The sequence below is a fragment of the Zonotrichia leucophrys genome, chromosome 18, assembly GCF_028769735.1.
Source record: "Zonotrichia leucophrys gambelii isolate GWCS_2022_RI chromosome 18, RI_Zleu_2.0, whole genome shotgun sequence".
Taxonomy (NCBI): Eukaryota; Metazoa; Chordata; class Aves; order Passeriformes; family Passerellidae; genus Zonotrichia; species Zonotrichia leucophrys.
This window is the reverse complement of record NC_088187.1, coordinates 6,590,245-6,602,210: the sequence shown is the minus strand read 5'-3', so window position 1 is coordinate 6,602,210 and position 11,966 is coordinate 6,590,245. Positions and strand designations below refer to the sequence as shown.

Genomic DNA, 11,966 nt, shown 5'->3' with positions numbered 1-11,966 from the left:
AGCTTTTCCTTTAATGAAACCGCACATTCCTTCTATAAATAAAGTCTAGAACCCAATTCAATTCTTGCTCTCGGTGACGTTTTATCCCACTGACATTTCAGTGAGTGCCTCCTCCTTGGCCAGGGCCAGCAGGAGCTCCCTCTGTGCTTCTGGCAGTCCTGGGGCAGCCCTGTGGGCAGGCAGCCCTGGCTGGGCACAGCTCTGTGCAGCAGGACCCATCTCCACCCAGGGCAGATCCAGGGTGCCCACCCTGTGCCCACCCCTGCACCAGCTGGCACCTGGGGCTGCCCTCCACCTTCTCCTGGTCTCCCATGCTGAATCCTGGTGCCCACCTGGCTGCAGCTGCCCCAGCAGGAGTTTTGGGGGACCATCCCTGCCCGTGGCAGCAGCAGGAGCAGGGGCTGGGAGCTGTGCCAGGGCAGGATTGCAAACAGCATCGAGCGTGGCACGGCACGAGGGATGGCACAGGAACAAAGAGCTCTGCTGGATCCCTGCCAGGCCTGGCTCAGCCAAGCTGGCACTGCCTGCACAGGGGTGTCTGCACCATCAGGAAACAAAGTTCAGGGCCAGGCTGAGCCTGAGGCAAAGGGATTTGTGTGCTCAAACACTCCTAAGTCAGCTGTGCCAGCTGCCGGGATGGGATGTGCCACCTCCAGCTCTGCCCACATGGATCATGAGAGCATGGAGGGCACACCCAGGCACACAGCCCTGGTCACAGACTGGCACCAATGCCAGGGTGAGCCTGAGCTCCCTGCCAGCCAGGATGGGGACACACAGAGGCTCAGCTCTCAGGTCCCTGAGCGGGGCACAGCTTCAGGCAGAGGTGTTGGAGTGGCAGAAATGGGGGAGTTCAGCAGGGAGGGCCAGGGGGAGGCTGAGTGCGGGGAGGGAATCAGCCCTGAGCTCCCACAGCTCACACCATTCCCAGACACATCTCCCTTGTCCCTGCCCTGCCAGGTGTCTGGAGCAGCAGGGGCTGGGACCCTCTGTAGGATCTGAGACCTTCTGTAGGATTTGGGACCCTCTGTAGGGTTTGTGTCCCTCTGCTTCTACTGTGTCTCCTGCTGCTGTGCAGACCCTCCAGCCCCTCTGGCAATTCAGGGAGCTGGGAGGAATTGTGGCTCCTCTCCCCTCTGCTGGTGGATCCTGCAGAACCTCCTGGGGGATCTGGGTTCCTTTGGGGTTTTGCTTCAGCCCAGGCTCCTCTGGGGCTCTACTTTACCCACTTTGTGCTCTTGGGTCACTCTTTGGACAGGGGGGTGATGCAGAGACCTGGGACCTGTCTTGCTGGGCTCAGCTGGAAATTCCTGCTCCTTTTTCCCTGGGATGACGTGGATGGAGCACAAAGTTCATTTTCACACTGGAGGGAAGCCACTGACGGGGGTGAAATCCTCTGGGAAGTACAAGAAAATTTTTGCTCTCAAGGCTGATCAACACGGGCTGGAGGAGGGCAGGGAACCTCCTGGAGGAGCTCCTGGCTGCCCTCAGCGGTTGAAGAAGAAGGACTTGAGGCTCTGCAGGAACTGGGACTTCTGCCTCTGCTTCTGCTTCTTGCGGATGATGGGGATCCACACCAGGCCGCACACCAGGAGCATCAGTCCCAGGGACAGGAAGGCCGGGCCGGACATCTTGTAAACCTTCTTGTGCTTCTCGAGGAAGCAGGCCAGGCTGGTGATGACCACCCCGAAGAGGAAGATGGCCACTCCCACGGCCACTACCACCAGGGGCTTGCGGTAAATGTCCCACCTGCTCCTGGGGGTGCTGCTGGTCCACACGGACTCGCTGCGGGAGGAGCTCATGCACAGCGTGCTGCCCGTGCTGCTGGCCATCAGCTCCCTGCCCTGGGGACACTGCTCGCTGCCATCCGGGCTCCTGGCGGGCACCTCCATGGTGCTGGGAGCAGGAGGACACCTGGAGGGACAAAAGGGAAAGCAGAGCAAGGGATGGAGGGAGTTGCAGCTCGTTTGGGGGTCCCCAGGTGTAGGAGCGTTGGGGGTAGGATGGTTGGGATGGATGGAGATGAGAGGTCTCTGAAGCCAGAGCTTGGAACTTGGGGTTTATTGCAAAGGGCCTGTGGTTTATTCAAAGGGCCTGTGGTTTATTCAAAGGACCTGGGACCTGCTGGGAGCTGCCAGGCACAGCTCAGAGCAGGCCCCAAAGAGGGAGAGAGGGGTAAAGAGAAAGAAGGCAAGAGCATGGTAAAGAGAGAATGAGAAAGTAAAAGAGAGGATCAGAGGGTGAGGTTCCCGTTACAATACAGTGAATCTTCTTCTGGTCATGGAACTTGTGGTTTATTGCAAAGGGCCTGGGTGCAGGGCCCTGCTGGGAGCTGCCAGGCACAGCTCAGAGCAGGCCCCAGAGAAGAGAGGGGGAGAGAGGATGAGAGAGTAAGAGGGTAAAAGGGTAAAAGAGTAAGGTTTCTGTTACAATACCATAAATCTTCTTCTGTGTTGAATATTCTGATTCTCACTGACCAATCTGGTACAAGATACAAATCCTATAGGATTTCCATACAGCCTATAAGAATCATTACACTGCCATACTGTGTAACCTTTAAAAACCCTAAAAACTACTCTTTGGGCCCCTTCTGCCAAGCTAGGGGGGTCTAGCTTCGGCAATGGGATTACAGATCCATGATACCTCAGGGGAGGATCAGGCTTGAAATAAACCCTACATTTTTGGAGGGTGAGGCTGAGCAAACCATTTAACTGAAATGTAACACCACAGGAGGATGCTGGCCTTTGGTCATCAGTGAGCGCAGCCCAGATGGAGGTACAGGAGGTTTTGGGGTCACTGCAGGGAAAGGGGAGCATCACAGCCATGAAAGAGTGGAGCAGGCAGTGGGATCCTGCAGAGGGATGGGCAGAAGGATGGGCAGTGCCACCACTGCAGTTCCACCACTGCAGTGCTCAGCACAGCTCTCCCCAAGCACCACACTGTTGCAGACATCTTTTCTGAAAAATCCTTTTCTTAGGATTTTTCCTCCTGAGAAGCTGAGAGGCCTCTGGAACAAAATGTAAACAATGATTATCTGCTGCTGTGGAATGCAAACAGGTGCATCTGGGATTGGTCTCATGTGGTTGTTTCTAATTAATGGCCAATCACAGTCAGCTGGCCTGGACTCTCTGTCCGAGCCACAAGCCTTTGTTATCATTCTTTGCTATTCTATTCTTAGCTAGCCTGCTGATGAAATAATTTCTTTCTATTCTTTTAGTATAGTTTTAATGTAATATATATCATAAAATAATAAATCAGCCTTCTTAAACATGAAGTCAGATCCTCATCCAAGAACCCCTGTGAGCACTGTCACACCACACAGACCTGTAGCCCCCTGGGCTTTGATCCAGGGCAGGGACCCAAACCCCCTGCAGCCCCTCAGGTCTGGGTTTGCTCTGCTCAGCAGGGCTGGCACTCCAGGAGATGCCACCACACAGGTGGTGCCAGGCTGGCCATGCTCCCAGGTGGGCAGGAGGTGACCCCAGAGCCCTGCCCTGGAGCTGCTGATCCATGTGGGAGCAAATTCCACCTCAGGGCAGCCAGGCTGAGGCTGCAGGGCTGGCACAGCTCCAGGGCTGGAGGAACCTGCCCAGAGCTGGGCTCAGTGCCCACTGGGGCTGCTGATGGATGGGTGCCAGCCAGCACCTCCCTCCCTCCTTCACCTGTGTCCCTGCCAGATCCGTGGTTACTCTGAGGAGACACGGAGTAATTTTACAGTAATTTTACAGTAATTTTACAATTATTTTACAGTAATTTTACAATTTGGTCCCCCCAGCACAGCCACTGCTGCAGAGCTGGTGTATTGACATCTTTTGGGGTGTTTCAGGATGTTTCTGTCGGGCTTGGACAAAGAAGCACCAAACAAAAGCCAAGAACAGTGCACAGGATTTGCAGCACTCCTGTCTGGAGTTCTCACTGCTCTCTGTTGAAACCGGAAACAGGGAAAGGGCAAGGGACACATTTCTGATGGAGAATCCCAGAATCCTTTAGGCTGGAAAAGCCCTCTGAGCCCTTCCAGCCCCAGCTGTGCCCCATCCCTACCCTGTCCCAGCCCAGAGCACTCAGTGCCACCTCCAGGAATTCCTTGGGCACCTCCAGAGATGGGCACTCCAACCCTCCCTGGGCATTTCCAGTGCCTGAGCCCCCTTTCCATCGGGAAATTCCTGCTGTGCCCACCCTGAGCCCCCCAGCTGCAGCTCTGCAGGGAGATTCCCAAATCCTGAGTAATTCCAGGTGCCCCCATCCGCCTCAGAGCACTGCTACCTTCTGCTCCCCCTCTTCCAGTGCACTCCAATATTCCCTGACATTTCATCCTGGCATTTCTTGTCTTTGTCCTCCTAAGGTGCATCACAGAGAGGTTTTAGGACCAAGCCACCATCTAATTTTAATTTGGGTTTGTGCTCGGAAGTTTGCTTTGTTCTCTGGAATAATCCCACACCTCAGCAGCCCAAAACTCCCTGCGCTGTTCCATCTTTCAGCCATCCCATTCCCTGTGTGCTGCCACCCTGATTGTGCACCCAGGGCAGCAGCTCTGCCCCTCTGTGTGCACAGCATTGATCCCAGGCTGCTGCAGGAACCAGAGCTGCCTTTCAGCTCTGCCTTTCCACCACAGAGGATTTATTCCCCCTTTCATTTCCTGGCAGAACCACCCCTCTCACCACAATTCCCAGCCCCTGCTCATTTTCCCAGCACTTCCTGGCACAGCCTGGTTTGCAGCCACCTTTTGCCACTGCTGGCTGATGAAGGATTTCACTCCCTGCCCGGAGGGAGGATCTGCAGCTCCTGGGAGAGCTAATGCAATTCCAGCGGCTGCTGTGCCCCTGCTCCATCCCAGCCCATCACAGATGTGCTCTGCATGCACGGAGCAGCCCGGCAGCAGAGTGCTATCGGGTTTCTCCCGGATTTTTAGCCATTGTTGGAAGCAGACAATCAGCAGATGAGTCTTTGCTGCGCTGAGAACGCCTCCAGAGCACGTCTCAGATTTCACATCTGGTGTTCTGGAGCCCTGGGCAGCTCTCACTGCTGGGGTCTCTCCTTCCCCTCTCCCTCAGGGAGACCCTCCTGGGCTTCTCCTCCCTTTGCTCTCCCAGTGCTTTGTGTGGTGAGGTTTGGGCTCTGAACTGGGAAATCTCGGGGGGCTCCTTGCTGGGGAAGGAGTTTTCAAGTTTATAATGAATTTTCATTCTCAGGAGGAGTTCAGGCTCTCTGCTCCTGAGTAGATGTAGATTGTTATGGGGATTAAACTGACTAGGAAGGAGGTTTCGACTGTGTCTGTGGCGGTGTTGGGGATGTTCTTGAGGTTGTCAGATACGAGCACAGCCCAGCTTTGGTCTGCAAAGATCAGCTCCAGTGCCCTGCAGAGCCTGGGCTGGGACCCAGAGGGTTGGTTTGTCCTTCAGCAGGGGCTGTGCCCAGCCTGGCACCCCAACGGGCACCAGATCCTCTCTGGGTCCAGCTGGGACTAAAAACCCTGGGGAATGGAGGAAAAGATTTCCCTGCTGCTCTGGAGTGTCTCAGTTGGACTCTTGATCTGGTCCTGGTGTTGTGTCAGTGCAGGAGCCCCAGAGGACAATGTCAGTGCAGGACCCCCTGGCTCTGTGTGTGCCAGCTGAAGGGCTTTGCTGCTCTGGGGGATCCCTGTGCCCATGGAACGGGAGGGGAGGAGGCTGCTGCACTCAGGGACCTGCACAAACCCTGCAGAAACTTCTTCTGGGATGTTCGTGCTGGCCAAATTTCATCAGGAGTGGCTCTCAGTCAGTTCCAGGGAGAGAGAGGAACATTCAGGGACCCAGCCTGCCCAGGGTGCCCAGGAAAGCCAGGAAGGTGGAGATGGAGGTGAAGATGAAGATGAAGGCCCCGTGCAGAGCAGTCCCACAGCCCCCTCTGGCTGGGGCACTGCCCATGGGGAGGTGCTGAGGGCACAGCACCCAAACCCCCAGACGGAAACAGCACCAAAGGCCTGGGAGGGAGTGCTGAGCCTCTGCCCATGCTGTGCCACTGCCCACCCTGTGCCTCTGCCCACGCTGTGCCTCTGCCCACGCTGTGCCTCTGCCCACGCTGAGCCTGCTGTCCCCAGGGGTGGTGGCACTGGCAGTCCCTGAGCAGGCAGAGTGACCCCAGCACCGCCAGCCCCGAGCAGCCCCAGCCTTGTGCTGCTGCGGACTCTGCTGGGCTCAGTTAGGAGGGGACAGGCCAGGGAGGCTGTGGGTGCCGGGGGTGGGTGCTGAGCCCCGTTCCTGTCCCCGTGCCCCTGCTCACCCAGGAGCGGGCTGGCAGTGCCTCCATGGGCAGCTGTCCCTGCAGAGAGGCTGCTGCTGCCCCGAGACCCTGCGGGGCATCAGAGCATCTCACCTCCCCTACACACCCCACAAACCCCCTGGGATGGAGCCAGAGGCACAGTCCCCTTGCTGTTGGAGTGCAGCAGGGCTGGGCTGGTGCCTGCATCCCTCAGGAGCAGCTGGGATGGCCCAGAGCCCTCAGGGACAAATTAGCACCTGCTGAGCCTTTGTGGGGCTCAGGCGGGGATGACCCCACCTCGCCCTGCTGGACCCCGTCCCTCTCCACCCTGGGACACCCCTGGTACTCACGTGGTGGGCAGGGAGGGATGGATGGCTGCAGCAGGAGCCCCTTGTCCACGGGCAGGCTCAGCCCAAGCCCCTCATCCCTCTGGGTGGTGTCTGCTGGGCTCTGCTGGCTCTAATAAACAATGGAGCATCCCGGCTCCGATGATCTCACCAGCCCATCAGGACAGGCTTTAACCCCTTGTGTTCCTGCCCTGGCTCCGGGCTGGGAGGGCTGCAGGGGAGGCTGGGGTGGGAGGCAGGGCAGGGCCTGCAGATGGAGCCCAGAGCTGGGGCTTGGTGCTGATCCAGCCCTGGATCATCAGCAAGTTCCTGAAACATCTCTGAAGTGCAATTTCTGCCCTCTCAGAGCATGGAATCGTAGCCAGGGACTGCAAAGTGCTTTGAAGCTCATCAGAGGCATTAGAGGGATGCAAGGTATTAGCAATTATCTATTAATTAACATCCTGAGTCCATTACAGAGAGGAGGATGGGAGCAGAGAGGTGGTTCTGGAAACACTGCTTCCTTCCAGGAGCCCCCAGGCAAACCTCAACCCCCTCTCACAGCAGTGAGGACCTGCCTGGAGCAGGGAAGGACCCAGCAGTGCCATTGCTGCTGTGCAGGGCTGGAACCTCCATCCCTGAGGGGCCTCGCTGGGCTGGGGCAGTGAAAACCCAAATCTGAGCTGTACCAAAGGCCTGGCTGGAGTGGGACAGGGTGTGGAGCTCTCCTGTCCATGTGCCTGACCCAGAGTCTTGGGTTGCTGTTAATAATTGCTGCCTCGAGACGTGCAGGATGTCTCTGCTTCGGCCTGCACAGCTGAAGAACGAGTCTGGACTCTTCACTTTTCAGTCTTGAGGTTGTTTATTAATTCTTATCTATAAAATTTTCTTTCTGCCCAGCCGAGATCTGCTCAGCAGGGCACTCTGTGTTGTCCTTTTATACTACAAACTACGTATAATATATTTACACTTAATTCCCAATACCCATCACCTGTGTTAGACAGTGCGCTTCTACTCTAAACCAATCCCAAAGTGCCAACATCATGCAGAAAATGGAGAAGAAGAAGAAGAAGAAGAAGAAGAAGAGGAGAAAGCTGGACAAGCCCAAGTCCCTCCATCTTGTCCCTATAACCCCAAACCAAAAATCCCAAAATCTACATTTTCACCCTGTGATCATTTTGTTATTACACTATCCAAACCTGTGTGACTTTCACGTTCTCATACAAAGCTGGTAACTTGCTCCAGGGGTCAAAATCAAATCCCCAGGTGCTCTGGGCTGCGTGCCAGGGTCTCCGAGCCCCATGGAGGGGTCCTCATTAACTCTGGACACCCAGAGGGATGCACTGAGTTCTGACAACAGGGGTCCCCGCGCTGTCCCCGTGCTCTCCCTGCTTTGTCCCGGCTGCCACCCCGCGGGCACTCGGAGCGGGGCTGCTGCAGGTGCCAGGCGGTGCCAGCAGGTGCCAGCAGGGCCGCGGGTAGAGCCGAGCCGGCAGCAGAGCGAGCCGAGCCCAGCGCAGCCCCAGGAGCAGCAGATGGTGCTGTTGCACTGTAGGATGATGCTGCAGGGACAGCAGAATCCCGAATCCCAAATCGGGAGAGCTGCGCCCATCTCAGGGCTCGGCCAGGGGTACCTGGATCCCAAAAATCCTTCTGCAGACCCTCTGCCCCTCTCCCCAGCGCTGCCACTGGAAACCTGCAGTGCTGTGGGCTTTGCTGGAGCAGCAACCCCATCCCAAGGGTTCCCTGCATCCCTCCCACAGCTGTCCCATGGCAAAGGGAATTCATTGTGTTTTTTAAATTTTTTTTTTCTTGACTGTAGAGACAATAATGAAGAAATCCCGGGATAAAGGGGCAGGCAGTAAAACTTGGATGAGTTTCTGTGTCCAGTTCTGGGTTCCTCTGCACAACAAAGACAAGGAGCTACTGGAGAGGGACAACAAGGATAATTTGGAGTCTGGAGATTCTCTCTGACAAGGAGAGACTGTGGGAGCTGTGGCAGTGTCACAGACATATTTTCTATCCTTTTCTTAGGATTTTTCCTCCTGAGAAGCTGAGAAGCCTCAGGAACAAAATGTAAACACTGATTATCTGCTGCTGTGGAATGCAACAGGTGCATCTGGGATTGGTCTCATGTGGTTGTTTCTAATTAATGGCCAATCACAGCCAGCTGGCTTGGACTCTCTGTCCGAGACACAAACCTTTGTTATCATTCTTTCTTTTTCTATTCTTAGCTAGCCTTCTGAAGAAATCCTTTCTTCTATTCTTTTAGTATAGTTTTAATGTAATAAAATAATAAATCAGCCTTCTGAAACATGGAGTCAGATCCTCGTCTCTTCCCTCATCCTCAGATCCCTGTGAACACGGTGACAGCAGGGGACAGATTTAATGGCAATGTCCCAGAGGTGCTGCAGAGCCACCCCAAAGTGAGACCCCCATGCCAGGGTCAGTGTGTCCCCAGTGTCACACTGTCCCTCGTGGCACCAGGGGCAGCAGGAGGGCTTCAAGCAGAGCAAGGCAGAGGTGCCACTGCCCTGCCAGCCCCATGGGGACCTTGGGGACAGCTCCAGGCTGTGTCCTCAGTGTGGCTGAGCTGAGAGGGGAGAGGAGCTGAGCTGGGCCAGGTGCTGCATCCTCCAGTTCAGCATTTCAGCCCTGCAGCCCACAGGGAGCTGCTCTTTATGTTTGAATTACTACAGGGGGAGAGATAACAACTCCATAATTAGGTTTGCACCTTTGAAATCTTATGTTTCTTTTGCAGCTTGAATATTTATGCAATCACAGAGCTTCGCATGTCCCAGTTCTCCACATTATTTATTTATGTTCAACAACGACTGCACTTGTTAAATCACAATGTTTTCAATAAAAAATACCAAAAAGGAAGAATAAAAGACTCACCTCAAGCCCAGAAATATTTTTTCTCTCCTCTCCCTCAAGCCTCAAGCCCTTACCTTGGATGCTTTCTGTTGGAAGCCCTGGGGATCTCTTAGCTCCAAACTCATGATGAGTTGTACAAACAGAAATCATTTGTTCCTCTAAAGGAGAAGAAGGCTGGGCCAAAGTGGGAACTGGGGATTGCTTGCTGAAGAAATCAAGGCTAATATCAGCCTTCTGAGAACTTGGAGCCAAATTCTCATCTCTCACCTCGTCCTGGGGACCCTCAAACACCACAACACCTCAAACACCCATCCTCACTCATCCACAGCCTCTCCCCCCCTGCCCACCCACGAGGGAGCAGCCAAGGCAGCACTGGGAGCATCAGGGATTGAGATTATTTCTGTTTGGAGCTGCTCTGGTCATGGATTAGGGATTAAAATAAATGTAGGTGAGGACATTGGCACAGGTTTCTTGCTCTCGGGTATGTGGCTGCAGGAGGATGTGGCTGCCTTCAAGTGTCTCCTGTATTTATCGCTTTAATCACTTTTTTAAGCATACATGCTTTATTGTTTTATTGATTGGACTGAGCTTTGAATAATCAATGTGGCTTTAAGAATTCACTTGGAATGACAGAATTGCAATTAAGTAGAGTATGTGGAGAGAGCCTTAACCCATCTCATTAATTAATGAGGTCACTTTTTTCAAGTATTTCATGGGAGCCCTTGGGAAAAGAAGATGGCAATTTATTGTAATCCCTGGAGAGGTTTTTGTCTCCTTCCTCACGCAAAGCTATCTCAGACTCCCTGCCCTGTGCCAGTGACCTCTGCGTGTCCTCCTGCAGCTTCTTTGTGCAGCAGAGAACAGGATCAGGGTGAAAAGGAATTTCAGCCTGTCCAGATGTCAGGGATTTTTCCTTTGAGCAGCCAAACCCCTGGAGTCCACAGCTCTGGAACCAGCCCTTCCTCCTGTCCCCTGACACATCTCTGTGGCAGCTGTGACCTCAAAAAGGCTCAGATGTTCTAGGTTCTGCAGTTTAGTCACACTTCTGGAAGGAGTGCCTGGCCTGGGGGAGGCTCTGGATCCCACAGAGCAAGGCAAGGGTGGTTTGGGGCAAAATCTGCCCTGGGAAATGAAATAATGTGGTGGTATTTGAGAGTCCCCAGGACGAGGGAAGAGATGAGAATCTTGACTCCATGTTTCAGAAGGCTGATATGATATGATATGATATGATATTATATATTACATTAAATTACATTACATTATATATTACATTACATTATTATATTATATTGATATATTAAAACTACATTAAAGAAAGAGAGAGGAGACATCAGAAGGTTAGAAAGGAATGAATAATAAAAATCTCAGACTCAGAGAGTCTGACGCAGCTGGCTGGGATTGGCCATTCATTAAAAACACTTCACATGGAACCAATCAAAGATGCAGCTGTTGGTAAACCATCTCCAGACCACATTCCACAGCCCTACCAGATAATTATTATTTATATTTCTTTTCTGAGGCCTCTCAGCTTCTCAGGAGGAAAATCCTAGTGACAGGATTTTAATAAAATATGTCAGTGCCAAGAGGATTCTGGCAGGCTGGGCAGGCAGGGCTGGGGTCAGGGCAGGGCCAGTCCTGGTTGCCAGCCTGGCTGGCACAGCTCAGCAGCTGCTCTGCTCCCTCTGCAGATGGAAAGCCAGGCACAGCACATGGAGGGCTCCTGTAGCCAGGGCACCATTTGGGAAAAGTGATTCATGCTTCTATCTGCAAATAAACCCCTGCTCTGTCTTTGCCTGCACTCTGCAATCTGTGAGTGCCTCAGGTAGGAAGAAAACTGCTGAGAGTTCCCAGGAAGGTTTCCAGAGCAGGAGGTTTCACAGCAGTTCTGTGCTGCTGCTCCAAACAGCCCAGCCCAGCCTCATTACTCATCCTCCCCTTCCACAAAACTTGCTCCCCTCCTTCTAATAAGGAGCATAAAAAGCACTATTTTGGGCTTTTTCAGTGCATTGCTCATGATTAAAGAGATAGTTGGGAATAGTCTGTGATGTTGAGAAGTCTCTGTATGAAATATTGAGCAGTGCTTAAGAAAGCCAAGTGTGTTTGTGTGGCAGAAATGGGGCTGGCCCAGGAGTGGCAATGAGGAGGAGACAGAAAGCAGCAGAGGCTGGTGACTCATGGGGAGAAAATGGTTCAACCTGGGCCAGGCTGGGATGGGGAAAGAGTCTGGGTCAAGCTGGGCCCTGTCTGCTTTGTGAAGGGGTGGTGTTGTGACACCTTATTCTGAAAAGAGAATTAGCAGAGTACTTATTGATATAAAACAGTAATTTAACAAGGTTCGGTGTCAGGATCCACTTGATTATTTACTGGCAGAGGACAGGCTCAGGCAGAACTGTCAGGGAACCCCTGGCATGTCCCTGGGCAGGTCCTGAGTGCTGGTGGCTCCAAGCAAGGCCTCCAGAAGTGCCACCAGACACGTGGTGACAGTGAACCTTCAGATTTAGGAAAGGAAATTGGCTGCTAACAAGAGGG

At 53.6% G+C, this 11,966-nt stretch overlaps 1 protein-coding gene across 2 annotated transcripts; it reads right to left on the bottom strand.

Moving 5' to 3' along the window:
- Positions 1–6,668, bottom strand: PIRT (phosphoinositide interacting regulator of transient receptor potential channels). 2 transcript variants are annotated; one of them, XM_064728534.1, is made up of 2 exons: positions 6,585–6,668; positions 1–1,911 (listed from the first exon to the last, which is right to left on the bottom strand). In XM_064728534.1, exon 2 carries the CDS (start codon positions 1,887–1,889, stop codon positions 1,485–1,487), a length of 405 nt encoding a protein of 134 aa, XP_064584604.1. In that variant the 5' UTR covers positions 1,890–1,911; positions 6,585–6,668; the 3' UTR covers positions 1–1,484. The 2 variants fall into 2 exon arrangements, with proteins under 2 accessions (XP_064584604.1, XP_064584603.1); XM_064728533.1 differs by lacking the exon at positions 6,585–6,668 and adding an exon at positions 6,256–6,384.
- Positions 6,669–11,966: the final 5,298 nt, after the last annotated feature.